This window comes from Aplysia californica, unplaced genomic scaffold (assembly GCF_000002075.1).
Source record: "Aplysia californica isolate F4 #8 unplaced genomic scaffold, AplCal3.0 scaffold00195, whole genome shotgun sequence".
In the NCBI taxonomy this organism is placed as follows: Eukaryota; Metazoa; Mollusca; class Gastropoda; order Aplysiida; family Aplysiidae; genus Aplysia; species Aplysia californica.
In genome coordinates, this window is record NW_004797465.1 from 789,362 (window position 1) to 809,142 (window position 19,781).

Below are 19,781 nucleotides of genomic sequence, written 5' to 3' on the forward strand. Positions count from 1 at the left end.
CAAACCTTTGCCGCCATTGCCGCCATTGCCGCCATTGCCGCCATTTTGCTTGAGGCAAACTTTGAATACGGCACGGCAGTTGTTCTTCACCCAGGCCTTCCTTCCTTTATAGCCAAATGATTTATTCTTCTTGCACTTGCCGTTCGACAGTTCTTTTGTCATCTTCATTGACTTGATTTTCTTGGACTTTGAAAGAGATTTCTGTTCTTTCTTATTCTTTTTGCTTTCAAGTTTTAAAGTTCTGCAGTTGTCTTTATTGCCATCATCGTCTTCTTCATCTTCATCGTCTGAGAGAAAACGTAAAAGAATATACTGCATATTTCAGCACCTAACTTACACGGCCATTTCACGGCATTTTGCTCAATGAATTACATGCAAAATTACTAACTTATATGGCCATTTCACGGCATTTTGCTCAATAATAAACTACACCAGTTACTGACGTTAAAACTGTAGTTCCAGTAAACAATTTCTGACAAGGCCAAAAAAAAAAAAAAATACATCACAGAAAAAAGACCATCAATGTCAATAGCACAGAAATTACAAATACTAGTCACAGAATGATATCGATTGCAAGGCGTTAGGAAAAAACGGATAGAGGGTATCCTATAAAAAGACACAAAGCTTTCAAAGTTCCAAAAAAATTAAAAATTTATAACTAAGAGAGTGGGAAATTAATGGAGCAGAAGTAGCAGAATCGGTAAGTTTGGAAACTTTTGAACAGGCACTCAAATAGTTTTAAATTGGTTTGCAACCTCAACCAGCAAGGCAAAAAGCAACCTATTCAAATCTTGATACATAATTCACGAGAAAACGGACAAGATAGTCAAACCAGAAGTAATAACTTTGATATTTTAACTGCTATATTATTTCCAACTACTCGATGGAAAACAAACCTTTGTCGCCTTTGTCGCCTTTGTCGCCTTTTGGCTTGAAGCAAACCCTGAATACTGCCTTGCAGTTGTCCTTCACCCAGGCGTTCTTTCCTTTAAAGCCAAAGGATTTACCCTTATTGCACATGCCCCTTGACAGTTCTTTCGTCATCTTCATAGACTTGATTTTCTTCGACTTTGAAAGAGTCTTCTGGTCTTTCTCTTTGTTTTTGCTTTCAAGTTTTAAAGTTTTGCAGTTGCCTTTATCGTCTTCTTCCTCATCATCGTCTGAGAGAAAACGTAAAAGAATATACTGCAGACATCAACACCTAACTTACACACCCATTTCACAGCATTTTGCTCCAGCTTATACACGTGAAGAATTACCCTCCAACAAGCGTGTTTCCAAAAACGGAACAGCCATGGAACCAAGTAAAGACGGAACAATTATTGTCAAGGCAAACAATTACTGACTCGGCAAAAAAGAAACCCAAGCTATAAATGCCAAGAGGACAGAAATTCCAAAAAGTTTGGCAAAGATAGGAAACGACCGTATGGCGTTAGGAAAGAATTATTGAGGGAGTCCACCAGAAATACATCACGATTTTTCAAATTTTTCACTTCTATCCCTGAAGGTATGCGAAATGCCGGAAGAAAGATCAGAATGAGTAAGTCGGAGTATTTCTTGAAACCTTGGATAGGCACACAAATGGTTTAGATTTGGATAGCAGCCGCAACAAGCAAAGTAGAAAGCAGCCCACGTACTGAAATACGGATACAAATTTCACAAGGAGGCAGACGAGAAAGAGACCAGAGGTAATGACTTTGATAAGTTAGCTGCTCTATTGTTGTCAAGGACTCATTTAAAAACAAACCTTTGCCGCCATTGCCGCCATTGCCGCCATTGCCGCCTTTTTGCTTGAGGCAAACTTTGAATACGGCACGGCAGTTGTTCTTCACCCAGGCCTTCCTTCCTTTATAGCCAAATGATTTATTCTTCTTGCACTTGCCGTTCGACAGTTCTTTTGTCATCTTCATTGACTTGATTTTCTTGGACTTTGAAAGAGATTTCTGTTCTTTCTTATTCTTTTTGCTTTCAAGTTTTAAAGTTCTGCAGTTGTCTTTATCATCTTTTTCTTTCTCATCATCGTCTGAAAAAAAAAGTAAATAAATATACTGCAGACATGAGTCCTTAACTTACTTACCCATTTTACGGCATTTTGTTCAGGTGAATACACGCAAAAATATTATCCTCCACTAAGAAGATTTCCAAAAGATTGGAGAGCAATGACGACAATTACAGACCAAAAAATTACCGTCATAGTAGACATGTACTGACTCCGGTGAAGAAATGAGAACGGGGAAAAAACATGGACGATAAATGTCAATGGGACAGAAATTTGCGAGAAGTCAGACGGGATAGACAAACCAGAAGTAATAACTTTGATACATTAACTGCAATATTGTTTTCAAGGACTCAATTGAAAACAAACCTTTGTCGCTTTTGTCGTCATTTGTTGGCTTGAAGCAAACCCTGAATACTGCCTGGCAGTTGTCCTTCACCCAGGCGTTCCTTCCCTTAAAGCCAAAGGATTTACCCTTATTGCACTTGCCGTTTGACAGTTCTTTCCTTATCTTCATTGACTTGATTTTCTTGGACTTTGAAAGAGTCTTCTGGTCTTTTTCTTGGTTTTTACTTTCAAGTTTTAAAGTTTTGCAGTTACCTTTATCGCCTTCTTCCTCATCATCATCTGAGAGAAAACGTAAAAGAATATACTGCAGACATCAACACCTAACTTACATACCCATTTCACGGCATTTTTCCACACCACTTAAACGCGAAGAATTATATTCCAATAAGAATGATTCCAAAAATTTGAACGCTCATAAAACCAAGAAGGGACGGAAAAATCATTGTCAAGGCAAACAATTACAGCCTCGGCAAAAAAGAAACCCAAGCTGTAAATGCCAATAGGACAGAAATTCCAAAAGTTTGGCAAAGATTGGTAGCAACTGTATGACGTTAGGAAAGAACATATGGAGGGTGTTCATTTAAAAGATCACAATTTTACAAGTTTTTCACTTCTATCCCTAAAGGTAGGTGAAATACAGGAAAAAAACCCACAAAATGATCAGTAACTCGGAGTATTTCTTGAAACCTTGCATGGGCATTCAAATGGTTACGATTTGGATGGCAGACGCAACGAGGAAAGTTGAAAGAAGCCCACTGAAATGCTGATACAAATTTCACGAGGAGGCAGACGAGATAGAAAAGCAAGAAGTAATGGTTTTGATAAGTTCACTGCACTATTGTTTTCAAGGACTTAATTGAAAACAAACCTTTGTCGCTTTTGTCACCTTTTGGCTTGAAGCAAACCCTGAATACTGCACGGCAGTTGTCAAAAAATACACCACAGTAAAAAAGACAATCAATGTCAATAGCACAGAAATTACAAATACTAGTCACAGAATGATATCGATTGCAAGGCGTTAGGAAAAAACGGATAGAGGGTATCTTATAAAAAGACACAAAGCTTTCAAAGTTCCAAAAAACTATAATTTTATAACTAAGAGAGTGGGAAATTAATGGAGCAGAAGTAGCAGAATCGGTAAGTTTGGAAACTTTTGAACAGGCACTCAAATAGTTTTAAATTGGTTTGCAACCTCAACCAGCAAGGCAAAAAGCAACCTATTCAAATCTTGATACATAATTCACGAGAAAACGGACAAGATAGTCAAACCAGAAGTAATAACTTTGATATTTTAACTGCTATATTATTTCCAACTACTCGATGGAAAACAAACCTTTGTCGCCTTTGTCGCCTTTGTCGCCTTTTGGCTTGAAGCAAACCCTGAATACTGCCTTGCAGTTGTCCTTCACCCAGGCGTTCTTTCCTTTAAAGCCAAAGGATTTACCCTTATTGCACATGCCCCTTGACAGTTCTTTCGTCATCTTCATAGACTTGATTTTCTTCGACTTTGAAAGAGTCTTCTGGTCTTTCTCTTTGTTTTTGCTTTCAAGTTTTAAAGTTTTGCAGTTGCCTTTATCGTCTTCTTCCTCATCATCGTCTGAGAGAAAACGTAAAAGAATATACTGCAGACATCAACACCTAACTTACACACCCATTTCACAGCATTTTGCTCCAGCTTATACACGTGAAGAATTACCCTCCAACAAGCGTGTTTCCAAAAACGGAACAGCCATGGAACCAAGTAAAGACGGAACAATTATTGTCAAGGCAAACAATTACTGACTCGGCAAAAAAGAAACCCAAGCTATAAATGCCAAGAGGACAGAAATTCCCAAAAGTTTGGCAAAGATAGGAAACGACCGTATGGCGTTAGGAAAGAATTATTGAGGGAGTCCACCAGAAATACATCACGATTTTTCAAATTTTTCACTTCCATCCCTGAAGGTATGCGAAATGCCGGAAGAAAGATCAGAATGAGTAAGTCGGAGTATTTCTTGAAACCTTGGATAGGCACACAAATGGTTTAGATTTGGATAGCAGCCGCAACAAGCAAAGTAGAAAGCAGCCCACGTACTGAAATACGGATACAAATTTCACAAGGAGGCAGACGAGAAAGAGACCAGAGGTAATGACTTTGATAAGTTAGCTGCTCTATTGTTGTCAAGGACTCATTTAAAAACAAACCTTTGCCGCCATTGCCGCCATTGCCGCCATTGCCGCCATTGCCGCCTTTTTGCTTGAGGCAAACTTTGAATACGGCACGGCAGTTGTTCTTCACCCAGGCCTTCCTTCCTTTATAGCCAAATGATTTATTCTTCTTGCACTTGCCGTTCGACAGTTCTTTTGTCATCTTCATTGACTTGATTTTCTTGGACTTTGAAAGAGATTTCTGTTCTTTCTTATTCTTTTTGCTTTCAAGTTTTAAAGTTCTGCAGTTGTCTTTATCATCTTTTTCTTTCTCATCATCGTCTGAAAAAAAAAGTAAATAAATATACTGCAGACATGAGTCCTTAACTTACTTACCCATTTTACGGCATTTTGTTCAGGTGAATACACGCAAAAATATTATCCTCCACTAAGAAGATTTCCAAAAGATTGGAGAGCAATGACGACAATTACAGACCAAAAAATTACCGTCCTAGTAGACATGTACTGACTCCGGTGAAGAAATGAGAACGGGGAAAAAACATGGACGATAAATGTCAATGGGACAGAAATTTGCGAGAAGTCAGACGGGATAGACAAACCAGAAGTAATAACTTTGATACATTAACTGCAATATTGTTTTCAAGGACTCAATTGAAAACAAACCTTTGTCGCTTTTGTCGTCATTTGTTGGCTTGAAGCAAACCCTGAATACTGCCTGGCAGTTGTCCTTCACCCAGGCGTTCCTTCCTTTAAAGCCAAAGGATTTACCCTTATTGCACTTGCCGTTTGACAGTTCTTTCCTTATCTTCATTGACTTGATTTTCTTGGACTTTGAAAGAGTCTTCTGGTCTTTTTCTTGGTTTTTACTTTCAAGTTTTAAAGTTTTGCAGTTACCTTTATCGCCTTCTTCCTCATCATCATCTGAGAGAAAACGTAAAAGAATATACTGCAGACATCAACACCTAACTTACATACCCATTTCACGGCATTTTTCCACACCACTTAAACGCGAAGAATTATATTCCAATAAGAATGATTCCAAAAATTTGAACGCTCATAAAACCAAGAAGGGACGGAAAAATCATTGTCAAGGCAAACAATTACAGCCTCGGCAAAAAAGAAACCCAAGCTGTAAATGCCAATAGGACAGAAATTCCAAAAGTTTGGCAAAGATTGGTAGCAACTGTATGACGTTAGGAAAGAACATATGGAGGGTGTTCATTTAAAAGATCACAATTTTACAAGTTTTTCACTTCTATCCCTAAAGGTAGGTGAAATACAGGAAAAAAACCCACAAAATGATCAGTAACTCGGAGTATTTCTTGAAACCTTGCATGGGCATTCAAATGGTTACGATTTGGATGGCAGACGCAACGAGGAAAGTTGAAAGAAGCCCACTGAAATGCTGATACAAATTTCACGAGGAGGCAGACGAGATAGAAAAGCAAGAAGTAATGGTTTTGATAAGTTCACTGCACTATTGTTTTCAAGGACTTAATTGAAAACAAACCTTTGTCGCTTTTGTCACCTTTTGGCTTGAAGCAAACCCTGAATACTGCACGGCAGTTGTCAAAAAATACACCACAGTAAAAAAGACCATCAATGTCAATAGCACAGAAATTACAAATACTAGTCACAGAATGATATCGATTGCAAGGCGTTAGGAAAAAACGGATAGAGGGTATCTTATAAAAAGACACAAAGCTTTCAAAGTTCCAAAAAACTATAATTTTATAACTAAGAGAGTGGGAAATTAATGGAGCAGAAGTAGCAGAATCGGTAAGTTTGGAAACTTTTGAACAGGCACTCAAATAGTTTTAAATTGGTTTGCAACCTCAACCAGCAAGGCAAAAAGCAACCTATTCAAATCTTGATACATAATTCACGAGAAAACGGACAAGATAGTCAAACCAGAAGTAATAACTTTGATATTTTAACTGCTATATTATTTCCAACTACTCGATGGAAAACAAACCTTTGTCGCCTTTGTCGCCTTTGTCGCCTTTTGGCTTGAAGCAAACCCTGAATACTGCCTTGCAGTTGTCCTTCACCCAGGCGTTCTTTCCTTTAAAGCCAAAGGATTTACCCTTATTGCACATGCCCCTTGACAGTTCTTTCGTCATCTTCATAGACTTGATTTTCTTCGACTTTGAAAGAGTCTTCTGGTCTTTCTCTTTGTTTTTGCTTTCAAGTTTTAAAGTTTTGCAGTTGCCTTTATCGTCTTCTTCCTCATCATCGTCTGAGAGAAAACGTAAAAGAATATACTGCAGACATCAACACCTAACTTACATACCCATTTCACGGCATTTTTCCACACCACTTAAACGCGAAGAATTATATTCCAATAAGAATGATTCCAAAAATTTGAACGCTCATAAAACCAAGAAGGGACGGAAAAATCATTGTCAAGGCAAACAATTACAGCCTCGGCAAAAAAGAAACCCAAGCTGTAAATGCCAATAGGACAGAAATTCCAAAAGTTTGGCAAAGATTGGTAGCAACTGTATGACGTTAGGAAAGAACATATGGAGGGTGTTCATTTAAAAGATCACAATTTTACAAGTTTTTCACTTCTATCCCTAAAGGTAGGTGAAATACAGGAAAAAAACCCACAAAATGATCAGTAACTCGGAGTATTTCTTGAAACCTTGCATGGGCATTCAAATGGTTACGATTTGGATGGCAGACGCAACGAGGAAAGTTGAAAGAAGCCCACTGAAATGCTGATACAAATTTCACGAGGAGGCAGACGAGATAGAAAAGCAAGAAGTAATGGTTTTGATAAGTTCACTGCACTATTGTTTTCAAGGACTTAATTGAAAACAAACCTTTGTCGCTTTTGTCACCTTTTGGCTTGAAGCAAACCCTGAATACTGCACGGCAGTTGTCAAAAAATACACCACAGTAAAAAAGACCATCAATGTCAATAGCACAGAAATTACAAATACTAGTCACAGAATGATATCGATTGCAAGGCGTTAGGAAAAAACGGATAGAGGGTATCTTATAAAAAGACACAAAGCTTTCAAAGTTCCAAAAAACTATAATTTTATAACTAAGAGAGTGGGAAATTAATGGAGCAGAAGTAGCAGAATCGGTAAGTTTGGAAACTTTTGAACAGGCACTCAAATAGTTTTAAATTGGTTTGCAACCTCAACCAGCAAGGCAAAAAGCAACCTATTCAAATCTTGATACATAATTCACGAGAAAACGGACAAGATAGTCAAACCAGAAGTAATAACTTTGATATTTTAACTGCTATATTATTTCCAACTACTCGATGGAAAACAAACCTTTGTCGCCTTTGTCGCCTTTGTCGCCTTTTGGCTTGAAGCAAACCCTGAATACTGCCTTGCAGTTGTCCTTCACCCAGGCGTTCTTTCCTTTAAAGCCAAAGGATTTACCCTTATTGCACATGCCCCTTGACAGTTCTTTCGTCATCTTCATAGACTTGATTTTCTTCGACTTTGAAAGAGTCTTCTGGTCTTTCTCTTTGTTTTTGCTTTCAAGTTTTAAAGTTTTGCAGTTGCCTTTATCGTCTTCTTCCTCATCATCGTCTGAGAGAAAACGTAAAAGAATATACTGCAGACATCAACACCTAACTTACACACCCATTTCACAGCATTTTGCTCCAGCTTATACACGTGAAGAATTACCCTCCAACAAGCGTGTTTCCAAAAACGGAACAGCCATGGAACCAAGTAAAGACGGAACAATTATTGTCAAGGCAAACAATTACTGACTCGGCAAAAAAGAAACCCAAGCTATAAATGCCAAGAGGACAGAAATTCCAAAAAGTTTGGCAAAGATAGGAAACGACCGTATGGCGTTAGGAAAGAATTATTGAGGGAGTCCACCAGAAATACATCACGATTTTTCAAATTTTTCACTTCTATCCCTGAAGGTATGCGAAATGCCGGAAGAAAGATCAGAATGAGTAAGTCGGAGTATTTCTTGAAACCTTGGATAGGCACACAAATGGTTTAGATTTGGATAGCAGCCGCAACAAGCAAAGTAGAAAGCAGCCCACGTACTGAAATACGGATACAAATTTCACAAGGAGGCAGACGAGAAAGAGACCAGAGGTAATGACTTTGATAAGTTAGCTGCTCTATTGTTGTCAAGGACTCATTTAAAAACAAACCTTTGCCGCCATTGCCGCCATTGCCGCCATTGCCGCCTTTTTGCTTGAGGCAAACTTTGAATACGGCACGGCAGTTGTTCTTCACCCAGGCCTTCCTTCCTTTATAGCCAAATGATTTATTCTTCTTGCACTTGCCGTTCGACAGTTCTTTTGTCATCTTCATTGACTTGATTTTCTTGGACTTTGAAAGAGATTTCTGTTCTTTCTTATTCTTTTTGCTTTCAAGTTTTAAAGTTCTGCAGTTGTCTTTATCATCTTTTTCTTTCTCATCATCGTCTGAAAAAAAAAGTAAATAAATATACTGCAGACATGAGTCCTTAACTTACTTACCCATTTTACGGCATTTTGTTCAGGTGAATACACGCAAAAATATTATCCTCCACTAAGAAGATTTCCAAAAGATTGGAGAGCAATGACGACAATTACAGACCAAAAAATTACCGTCATAGTAGACATGTACTGACTCCGGTGAAGAAATGAGAACGGGGAAAAAACATGGACGATAAATGTCAATGGGACAGAAATTTGCGAGAAGTCAGACGGGATAGACAAACCAGAAGTAATAACTTTGATACATTAACTGCAATATTGTTTTCAAGGACTCAATTGAAAACAAACTTTTGTCGCTTTTGTCGTCATTTGTTGGCTTGAAGCAAACCCTGAATACTGCCTGGCAGTTGTCCTTCACCCAGGCATTCCTTCCTTTAAAGCCAAAGGATTTACCCTTATTGCACTTGCCGTTTGACAGTTCTTTCCTTATCTTCATAGACTTGATTCTTTCGTACTTTGAAAGAGTTCGGGTCTTTCTCTTTATTTTTGCTTTCAAGTTTTAAAGTTCGGCAGTTGCCTTTATCGCCTTCTTCCTCATCATCGTCTGAGAGAAAACGTAAAAGAATATACTGCAGATATCAAATCCTAACTTACATACCCATTTCACGGCATTTTTTCCCCAGCACACACACGCGAAGAATGACATTCCAATAAGAACGTTTCCAAAAATTTGAACGCTCATAAAACCAAGAAGGGACGGAAAAATCATTGTCAAGGCAAACAATTACAGCCTCGGCAAAAAAGAAACCCAAGCTGTAAATGCCAATAGGACAGAAATTCCAAAAGTTTGGCAAAGATTGGTAGCGACTGTATGACGTTAGGAAAGAAAATATGGAGGGTATCCATCTAAAATAAATCACAATTTTACAAGTGTTTCACTTCTATCTCTAAAGGCATGTGAAATGCAGGAAGAAAAATAGATTTCTGGTCTCTCTTTTTGTCTTCCCTTTCACGTTTTAAATTTCTGCAGTTGTTTGTATCAACTTCTTACTTATCATCGTCTTAGAGAAAAAGTATAAGAATACACTACAAGAATCAGCACCGAAATTACATACCAATTTTTCACCGCATTTTGGTCGATCAAATGCAGGCAAAGATTTACCATCCAAAAAGAGAGTTACAAAAAATTATGACAACAAGGAAACCAATTTCAGACAAAAAATTCTCCCCCCCCCCCCCCGGGGCAGGGCCACTGACTGTAGTGTCTTTAGGCCATTCCCAAAGGTGGGACATTTCTCGTTCAAGCATAGTAGAATTGTAAATGGGCTGATTCATCATATTACGCTAATAACTGTGCCTGATCTGCAACAGGGAACTGCTGCTTTTTCTTTCCTAATCCTTGCTATTGTCATGTTACTCTACTTCTTTTGTATGTTTGTCACTCTCTTGTGACCTGCTATTTCTGGGGTGCCTTGATAGTCGAAGCAGACTTTGTGCTGTTGAAACTAGAGAGGTGAGCAGAGTAAGTCCTATTCCCTGTAAAGACTCCTCTGTTGACACCTACCCCTTGGCTCTTATATGACCTTATGCAGTTGCGAGCGCCATAAAACCCTCTACTATAAAAGAAGACAAAAATGTGTTGTCATAACTAACAATTACCGATTGAAAAAATAAAAGTAAAGAAAAAAAATCTTACTGTCAAAAGGGAGAGATAGATAGACAGGCCAAAATTGATAACGATTGTATGACGTTCCAAAAGAATAGATGGAGGGTGTTCTTCAGGAAGACATGATGTTTTTTTTCGAGTTTTCCAGCTTTATCCTTAAAAGTATGAGTAATTCCGGAAGTAAATTGGAGAAGAATCAGTTGGTTGGAATAATTCTTGAATTAAAGTCCCTAATTTCAATTTTTGTCGATAAAAGTATGCAGAATGAAGGGAACACTATACGTAGCAGAACCAAGCAGTCTGAGAAGTTCTTAAAACTTTCGATACGCACTAAATGGTACTGATCTGGTTTGCAGCCACCACAAGCAATATAGAAAGCAAACCATCGCTCTATCGAAATACTGAATAAAAACTCAAAAGGCAGACGAGGTACACAAACCAGAAGCAATTAAAAAGAGACTAACCTCGGTCCTTTGGTTTGTCTGGCTGATCGTTTCCTGGAAGTAAAATTTAAAGAATGCATTGTCAATTTCTAATTACAGCTCTGCAAAACTGATTCGGAATAAAAACTTCAGATTCAATTCGGCATTTCATAAAAGAGAAAATTTGTCATTCCCTATAAATTCACCGTATTCTTTTGAGTGCTTAAACTATATCGTATTTTCAAGGATATGGTATAGCTGTCTTTTTTATATTCTCTTCTGGTTTATCAACGAATTATTTAAAGGAAAAGAATATACTGTGGACATCAGCAGCAAACATACAAGCACTAATTTCTCTAAAAGTATGTGAAATTTGAGGAGAAAAACGAAAAAGAATCAGTCAGTTGGAGTACATCTTGCAACTTTGGATAGGAACCCAAAAGGCTTAAATTTGAATTGCAGCCGCAACACGCAAGGTAGGAAGCAATGTATTAAAATTCTGGTACAAAATCTAAGAACTGCTTTTTTTTATTTCAAGGACTCAATCGAAAACAAACCTTGGTCGCCTTTTCGCTTGAAGCAAACTTCGAATACTGCACGGCAGTTGTTCTTCACCCAGGCCTTCTTTCCATTATAGCCAAAGGATTTATTCTTCTTGCACTTGTTCTTTGACAATTCTTTAGTCATCTTCATTGACTTGATGTTCTTGGACTTTGAAGGAGATTTCTGGTTTTTCTTTTTGTTTTTGCTTTCAAGTTTTAAAGTTCTGCAGTTGCCCTTGTTGCCTTTATTGCCACCTCCTTTATCAGCGTCTGCAAAAAAGTAAATAAGTATACAATAGACATCAGTACCTTAATGATTTACCATATTCGTGGCATTTTGCTCAACCGAAGAATTACCATCCAACAAGAACGTTTCTGAAATATTAGACAGCAATCACATCTGTTACAGACTGAAAATTACTATCACGGTTAGTAAACACTTACTGACTCGAAAAAAACCCACCCAGACCATAAAGGTCAACAGGACGGAAACTCCAAAATATATATCAAGACTGCTAACGAGTATATTACGACAATAAAAACTGGTGGTAGATGTCCTTAAGAAAGACGGAAGGTTATTTCACATTTTCTATACTTTTCCTAAAAAGTATGTGAAATGCAGGGAGCAAATCGGATCAGAATCAGTCATAATTTGAAGTATCTCTTGAAGCTTTTGATATGCACTCAAACAATGATTGTGAGTGCAGTAATTACGAAGAAAAGTAGAAAGTATTCCATAGAAAGAGTGATGCAAAGTTCATCAAGGTGCAGAAGACAGGCAAAAAAGGAAGTAAAGACTTTGATAAAGTAGCTGCACTATATGTTTTATGGATTCGAGTGAAAACAAACATTCACCGTCTTTTGGCTTCTAGCAAACTCTGAACACTGCCTGAGAGTTGTACTTCACCCAGGTGTTCCTTCCTTTGAAGCCAAAAGATTTACCTTTATTGCACTTGCCCTTTGACAATTCTTTCGTTTTCTTAATAGACATATTTTTCTTGGCGTTTAGGAAAATTTTCTGGTAGTTCTCTTTTTTTTTTAGTTTTAAAGTTCTATGGTTCTCTTTATCGCCTTCTTTCTTGTCATTGTATTAGACCGAACGTCAAACGTAAAAGAAAATGCAGCAGACATCAGAACCTAACTTACATAACCATTAAACGGCATTCTTCTCAATCGAATACATTCGAAGATAGAATATGTCCTAAAATTCAGAAGGCAATGAAACCAGTTACAGACGGGAATAAAACTTTTGTTGCAGTGTACAATTTCTAACTCGGCACCCCCCCCCCCCCCCCCCCCTCTAGAAATTGCCGACCATGAATGTCAATAGGACAGAAATTCCAAAGGTTAGGCCAAGTTTAACACCGATTGCATGACGTAATGGAAAAACAGACCTCGAGTGCCCTTCCGAAACATAATATTTTTCAAAGTTTTCCATTTATATTCATAATAATATTTGAAATGAAGGAAGTAAAAACGTAGAAGAATCAGTTAGCCGGAAAAGTTCTTGAAATTTATAATAGGCACTTAAATGGTGTATATTTGGATTGCAGCTGCAACAAGTTCGATAGAAAGTACAAATTAAGCAACGACAAACCTTAATAGTGGTGAAATTTTAAGATTTCTTTGTCAATTGACCATTAACGCTCTGCAAATCTGATTTGAACCAAAACATTCAATCAAATCTACATGTATTGTTAACACATTTTTCATTCCTCACATGTCCATCGTATTCTTTTTCGTGTTTGAACCATGTTTCCAATGAAAATGTATATCAGTATTTTTATATACTGTTTGAGTTTAACAATGTGAAAAGCGAAGGAAACATTAAATATAGTACTGAATAGAAAATTACAAGAATACGTCTTTAAAAAAACAAAAACACTTTTAGTTTCAGTGTCATGCTTAAGGTCACACAATTTGTATTCGTAGCAATACATTATAGTGTACTTTAAAAAATTAAAACTGCTAGATATTAGACGTTCGAACAGATAAATCTTTGCTATCCCAGGAAACATGTTGTTGTGTAAGGAGAATCGTTATGGGGATTTATTGTGTCTTCAAGGTGTGCGAAGAAAAAATTGAAATAACAATAAGACTTTAAAAAAATGAAATAGAAGCATACTTATTATGTTAAGAATTTGAATACTTTTAATTGCGTGTCTGTGTTTCTGTGTGTCTGTGTTTCTGTCTGTCTGTCCGTCTGTCTGTCTGTCTGTCTGTCTGTCTGTCTGTCTGTCTGTCTGTCTGTCTGTTTGTTATATATGTGATGCAACCTGTTAAAGTTGAGAATGTCTAGCAACTAGAAATTTTAACTTTTGGTGGTTTTGCTAGCATCTCATTTCCGGGACCTAATCCAAAAACGTGCACTTTGAATTTCGTAGATATCTTAAGAATGTAAGATATTATGAAAATGACACGAACTGAGAAAAACATTTTCCAAGTTAAACATGTACGTATATCATTTACATGTTGGAAACCCACAGTGTAAGAAGCTCCTACTTTGGCCTCTAGCACTCAAGAGTTCTAAATGTGCACTCATAAATCAGCACCAAAAAACAAAACTAAAACGTTAACAGATAGGATATGTAACCACTTTGTAAAAGCTGAGTACAGGAAACTAAAGTAAACTTAAGTGTCAACGGAATGGAATATGTACATTTTCGAAGGCCAAAAACAATAGGTAAGTTAAAAACAACTCAAAATAAAATATCTACAGAAGTGACTTCAGTAAAATACACGAATGATGGGAACCCCATAATCACAAATTATCAAAAATATACTCATGATGACCCTATGTCATGTTTTGGCTTCTAGCTTAAAACTCAAAGTGAGCATTACATCATAATCATGTTATAGTCGATTACCATACTATTGTGTTTAGGTGTCTTGTGGAAAGTAATTTTACATCTTCAGGCTCATTGCAACCAGACAGAATAGCAGAATTAGCGTGCTGATGACAAAAGGGTTTAGGGTTAAGATTTCGTATCGTGGCAGATTACGGAACTTAATGTGTGTGTGTGTGGGCGTGCGTGTGTGTGTGTGTGTGTGTGTGTGTGTGTGTGTGTGTGTGTGTGTGTGAGTGTGTGTGTGTGTGTGTGTGCGTGTGTGTGTGTGTTTCTGTCTGTCTGTCTGTCTGTCTGTCTGTCTGTTATAATATGAGATGCACCTGTTGAAGTTGAGAATGTCTAGCAACTAGAAATTTTTACTTTTTGGGGGTTTTGCTAGTATCTCATTTCCGGGACCCTACTGAAAGGGGGGGGGGGGCAGCTTCACAGAAGCGGATCAAAGAGAATAATCCAGCACATTGCGGCTCGTACACACCGAACATCCGCGGTCGTGTGGTATCGTGCATTTGTCTAACTGGGGTGCCCACATACGTGATCAGGTCGGGTCGGGTCGGGTCGGGCCCATCGGGTAGTCGGGGCAAGCCAAATTGAGGGCGCAAAGCGGCCATCGCGGCACAAACCGATCGACTCGGTCGGTGACCTACAAAAACAAACGCGTTTGTTTTCAGGCCTGTGAACCGCCCGATCTGGTGGTTTGCAGCCGATCACAACAGGGCTGAGTCACGAGTCCATTTTGACCCATGAATACATTAAGTAGGCACTGAGGCAATTCCTGGTTTCGGTGTCATGCCTTTGACTGTCTTCTCACTTCTCACAGCGGGTTTGGAGCGCTCATAGAGGAAGAAGAAGACGAATAAGAAGAAGAAGCAGGATGAGGAGTAGTATTTGAAGGGGAAGAAGAAAAAGAAGCAGGAGGACGAGGAGGAGGAGGAGAACAAGAAGAAGATGAAGAAATAGAAGGAGAAGGGGAAGGAGAAGAACAAAAATTTAGTACAAACACAGGTTACAAAATGAGGATTTTTGCGTTTGTCACCCTACCTTGAGAGAGAGGGAGAAAGAGAGAGAGAAAGGAAGAAATAGAGAGGGCCAGAAAACACTGCAGAGGGAGGGTGGTGAGAGTGACAGGGAGGGAGAGAGATAAGCTGAGAGATATATGCAGAGACCTAGCAAGGTTTACATGAGTGCGGGAAGTCCAAGAGTACAGTAGGCCTACTTAATGTATTCATGGGTCAAAGGTTCAGCCAATCCTAGCAAGGTTTACGCCCTCTGTGTAGTCTCATGTAGGTTAAAGGTTTCTCTTCTTTACTTTCCAGGTCGTCGGGTACAATCACGGCGGGGTTGTAGTGTGCAGTGAAACCACCACACAGCGACCCGACCCGACGACCCAACCCGACCCTACCCTATCCGCATTCGCTAATAGGCACACCCTATAAGGCGACCGAGTCGAGCGATCAGTGCGATCGTCCGATCCCATCCGTAGTGGGCACCCCGCATAACGCACGAACGTGTGCCCATTCATCCGTCAATTCGTGCGTCAGTGTGCGTGTTTTTCCCTAATATTGTGAACATGGAAGTGAGGACTGAGAACACAGTCCAGAGAGTAGATTAACCTGGTTGCAACTTTGCCTCGTGTTCCTCGTGGTTATTGGACTCCATGAGGGAGCGGTCGGTCACAACACGAGAGCAGACGGATGACATTTTATGGCTGTCATAAAACTCACCATTCACCACACCGCACGAACGACAACTATCGCTACCGCATGAACTCGAACAGTTGGTGGGAACACAGAAAGGGCCCACATATAACGTAATTAATTCGTTCGTGCGTCTCACACACGATACCACACGAATGCGGATGTTTGATGTGAACGAGCCGTTACGCGTTAAGCCTGTAGCGGCGCAGGCTGCTATAGTCCTCACTAAACATAGTTATGTCCACAAAGTACACTATAAGACTGGGAATAGTGGATAAACTAGCATCTTGTAATGGATTTCAAAAGAAAGAAGCGTTAAATTAATAACAATACTATTAGATTGCATTAAATTATATAGCGCTCTATCCCATACTAGTATAAGCGCTCTGAGCGCTTTACATCAATCACATGATCATTGAACGAACACAAGAGAAAATATTCCACAGAAACAAGAAAAACCAGTTCAACCACATAAACAAGAGCCTTCACAACCATACATTAATTATATACACAAAAGGACAGTGGCAAAGCAAAACCCCAAACATATCAGCATTAATTACTACCACACTAAAACTAAGAATTAAACAAACGAGTCTTGAGCAATCGCTTAATGGTATCAGAATTTGCTATGTCTCTATTATTTCACATCACAAATAACTTCAGCAACATCCAGAATGAGAAATTTAATTCAGGAAATGTTAATCCCTTAAGAAAGCAAGTCAGGGAAAATTCTCAACCAGTTTGTGATCTGATGTACAGTGTAAATAAACAAAAGGATGATTTCCGACTTCATATAACAAACTATTTTGAATTGTCCTGGAAAAAATTAGCAATTCAGGATTTTCGACATGACATCGATGCTTTTTTCCAACTGATCACTTCTTCACTGGCATAATTATCTGTTTACATGAAAGCCCTGAGGTTTCAAAACACAAAATAGAAAACGTGAAAGTACGAAAGGTGTAAACGAATATTCAATGCTGTTATCCTTATGAATGAAGCATTAGAACAATTGAAACCGAAACAGCATAATTAAAATTCATAGCACCGATGACAAAATGACATGGTGTAATAATCAGTTGACAATTTTGAAGGTAACAAAATAATCTTTTAAAAGAGGGAGAGTATAAACCTACCGTCGAAGCAATAGAAGACGATAATATATATTATTTAAAATGATTGCCTAACGAAATCTAGTCTGGACGTAACAAGACAAAATACCTTTTTCGAAGCAGATGCGGAAATTTGCAACACAACCTTTCCTCGCCCATACTTTTTTGTCATCAAAGCCGAACGAGGTACCGAGCTTGCATTTTTTCTTTCCTTCCGGTTTTCCAACTAATTTCATGGATGTGATACGTTTCGCTCCTTCAACTGATTTCTTGGTTTTTTGCTTGTTGTTACCGCGAAGTTTCTTGTTGACACATTCTGCGTCTGTAGGGAAGAAAGATACGATTACAATCTAGTATAATATAATGTATGGACACTGGGCTCTCTCTCTCTCTTTCTCTCTCTCTCGTGTCTCTCACTGCCTCTTTCTCTGTCTGTCTGTCTGTCTGTCTGTCTGTCTGTCTGTCTGTCTCTGTCTCTGTCTCTGTCTCTCTCTCTCTCTCTGTCTGTCTCTCTCTCTCTCTCTCTCTCTCTCTCTCTCTCGTGGGGGAGTTATTGGAAAGAGGGTATGGCGTGGGGGTTGGAAAGGGGAGGGGGTAAGGTACTCTGTACTTATTTCCTCAAGATTCCCCAGCCGCCTACGCACCCTACCAAATGCAGCGATATTAGGCAATGTGGCGTAGGCAAAGAGGTTATATACATGTATATACATACATTTGTACATATACGAGGGGCATACCAAAAGTTGTTTTTTTTACCTGAGCATGAAGGGATACAAGTAGAAAGCTGAAATATTCGGGGTGATGGCCAACAATTAGTCCTAAAATACATTTAAATTTTGTGGAATTTCCGATTACTGGTTTTAACACCAGCGCACTGTAAGTGGATGGGAATGGGAATATGTTGTTCTCCAGTTCCAACATAAAACAGGAGAAAATTGAGCACAGGGCAGTAAGGAATATTTTTGTTCTTGCAAGGCTAGCAACTACAGGATATTTTTATGGAGATGTATGCTGTATATGGAACTGACTGCTCATCCTATGCTGTGATACAATTTTGGTTTTGAAATCAAGAAACTTGTTTTGTCTGATAGGCGGGTGACAAACGAACGTTTGAGCAAAGAAACTAGGCTTAGAATCTATCATTGGATTAGTTGAACGAATCTTAAATGAACATTCGAAAATGACCAAGGTTTCTGCAAGATGGGTGCAACGTTTGTCGACTCCTTCTCAAAAAGTGGAATATGCGGATTGTTGCCAAGAATTCTTGGTTAGTATGAAGAGGATGAAATTACATTTTTTGACAGACTTGTTACCATGGATGAGACATAGGTCCACCACTACAATCCTGAGTCAAAATCTGCATCTATGCACTGGACATCACCCTCTTCTCCGACACCAAAGAAGGAAAAGGTGCAGCCATCAAGTGGGAAAGTGATGCTATCAGTTTTTGGAGATCAAGAAGGCTTGATTATGACTGACTACCTTGAAAATGGACATACGATCACCGGAGACCATTATTCTAACCAGCTAAAAAAAAATATGAGAGGCTATAAAGAAAAACGTAGAGGAAAGGTCCTAAAAGGCATTTTGCTGCTTCACGACAACGTGTCAGCACGCACTTCAAGAAAAGCAGCAGAAACTGCGCACGAAAGTAGCTATGCAATTTTGCCACGTCCACCCTATCCTCCAGATTTAGCCTCGTCCGACTTCTTTTTATTCCCCAAACTGAAAAAGGATTTAAATAAAAGGCATTTTGAAAGTGATGATGAGGTCAAAGAAGCGGTAACGGGCTGATTTTCTGACAAAGAGAGGGTCTTTTATTCTCAAGGTCTTTTCAATGTCACACAATGATGGCAAAAAATGTATAACTGTGGGAGGCAACTACATAGAAAAAGATTAAGGTTAGTACCAAATTTCAGCTTTCTACCTTTATTCCTTCATGGTCATGTAAAAACACTTTGGTATGCCCCCTCATATCACAACAGCTCGCAACAGTTACGTCTCACGTGTCAAACACCTGGGACCTTCTTACCCTCATAGGCATGGCCGGCACGCCCCCATTTACATGAACAATCTAAGCCCTATCCTGTTTCCCAGATATTTCAGTGCAAGCTTGTACATTTCCTGCTCAAACTGCCGAGACGCCTCCATGCATGTCTTTCCCTTGAGGTCCGGCGCCCCATGGTGGGTACACGCAATCCCCGTTCCATTTCGCGAGGGGCATCACTGCCACGAATTCTAGTACTTAATATAATATATACCCGTAATAAAAGAACCTCCTAGGGCGGAGGTAGCCTAGTGGCATATATATAGGACACCGGACTCGTAATCGTGAGGTTGCGGGTCCCGGAGTTTGAGCCTCGAATCAGGCATGGCGTTGCGTTCTTGGGAAAGGCATTTTATGCGAATGTTCTTCACTTCAACCAGACCCGGGTGTGAAAGGTTACCCGGCCATAGAGAGCGAAAGATCGTGTCAGTATGTTAGTGTTTTAGCGCTAGCAGTCACTCTCACCACCCTCAGAAAGCTATCAGGTCAGCTGAAGTAATAATAATAACAATAATAATAATAGATAATAATAGATAATAATAA

At 38.9% G+C, this 19,781-nt stretch overlaps 1 protein-coding gene across 1 annotated transcript in view; it reads right to left on the minus strand.

Moving 5' to 3' along the window:
- Window positions 1-19,781, minus strand: part of LOC106011821 — a 48,080-nt gene that overhangs the window by 18,105 nt on the left and 10,194 nt on the right. Inside the window, exons 2-9 of the mRNA XM_035969920.1 lie at window positions 17,301-17,513; window positions 11,552-11,806; window positions 11,037-11,069; window positions 8,637-8,912; window positions 4,529-4,813; window positions 1,748-2,023; window positions 897-1,160; window positions 6-287 (exon numbers count right to left, since the gene is read on the minus strand). Coding sequence (XP_035825813.1) covers window positions 6-287; window positions 897-1,160; window positions 1,748-2,023; window positions 4,529-4,813; window positions 8,637-8,912; window positions 11,037-11,069; window positions 11,552-11,806; window positions 17,301-17,513 — 1,884 coding nt within the window. The remainder of the gene's footprint in view (window positions 1-5; window positions 288-896; window positions 1,161-1,747; window positions 2,024-4,528; window positions 4,814-8,636; window positions 8,913-11,036; window positions 11,070-11,551; window positions 11,807-17,300; window positions 17,514-19,781) is intronic.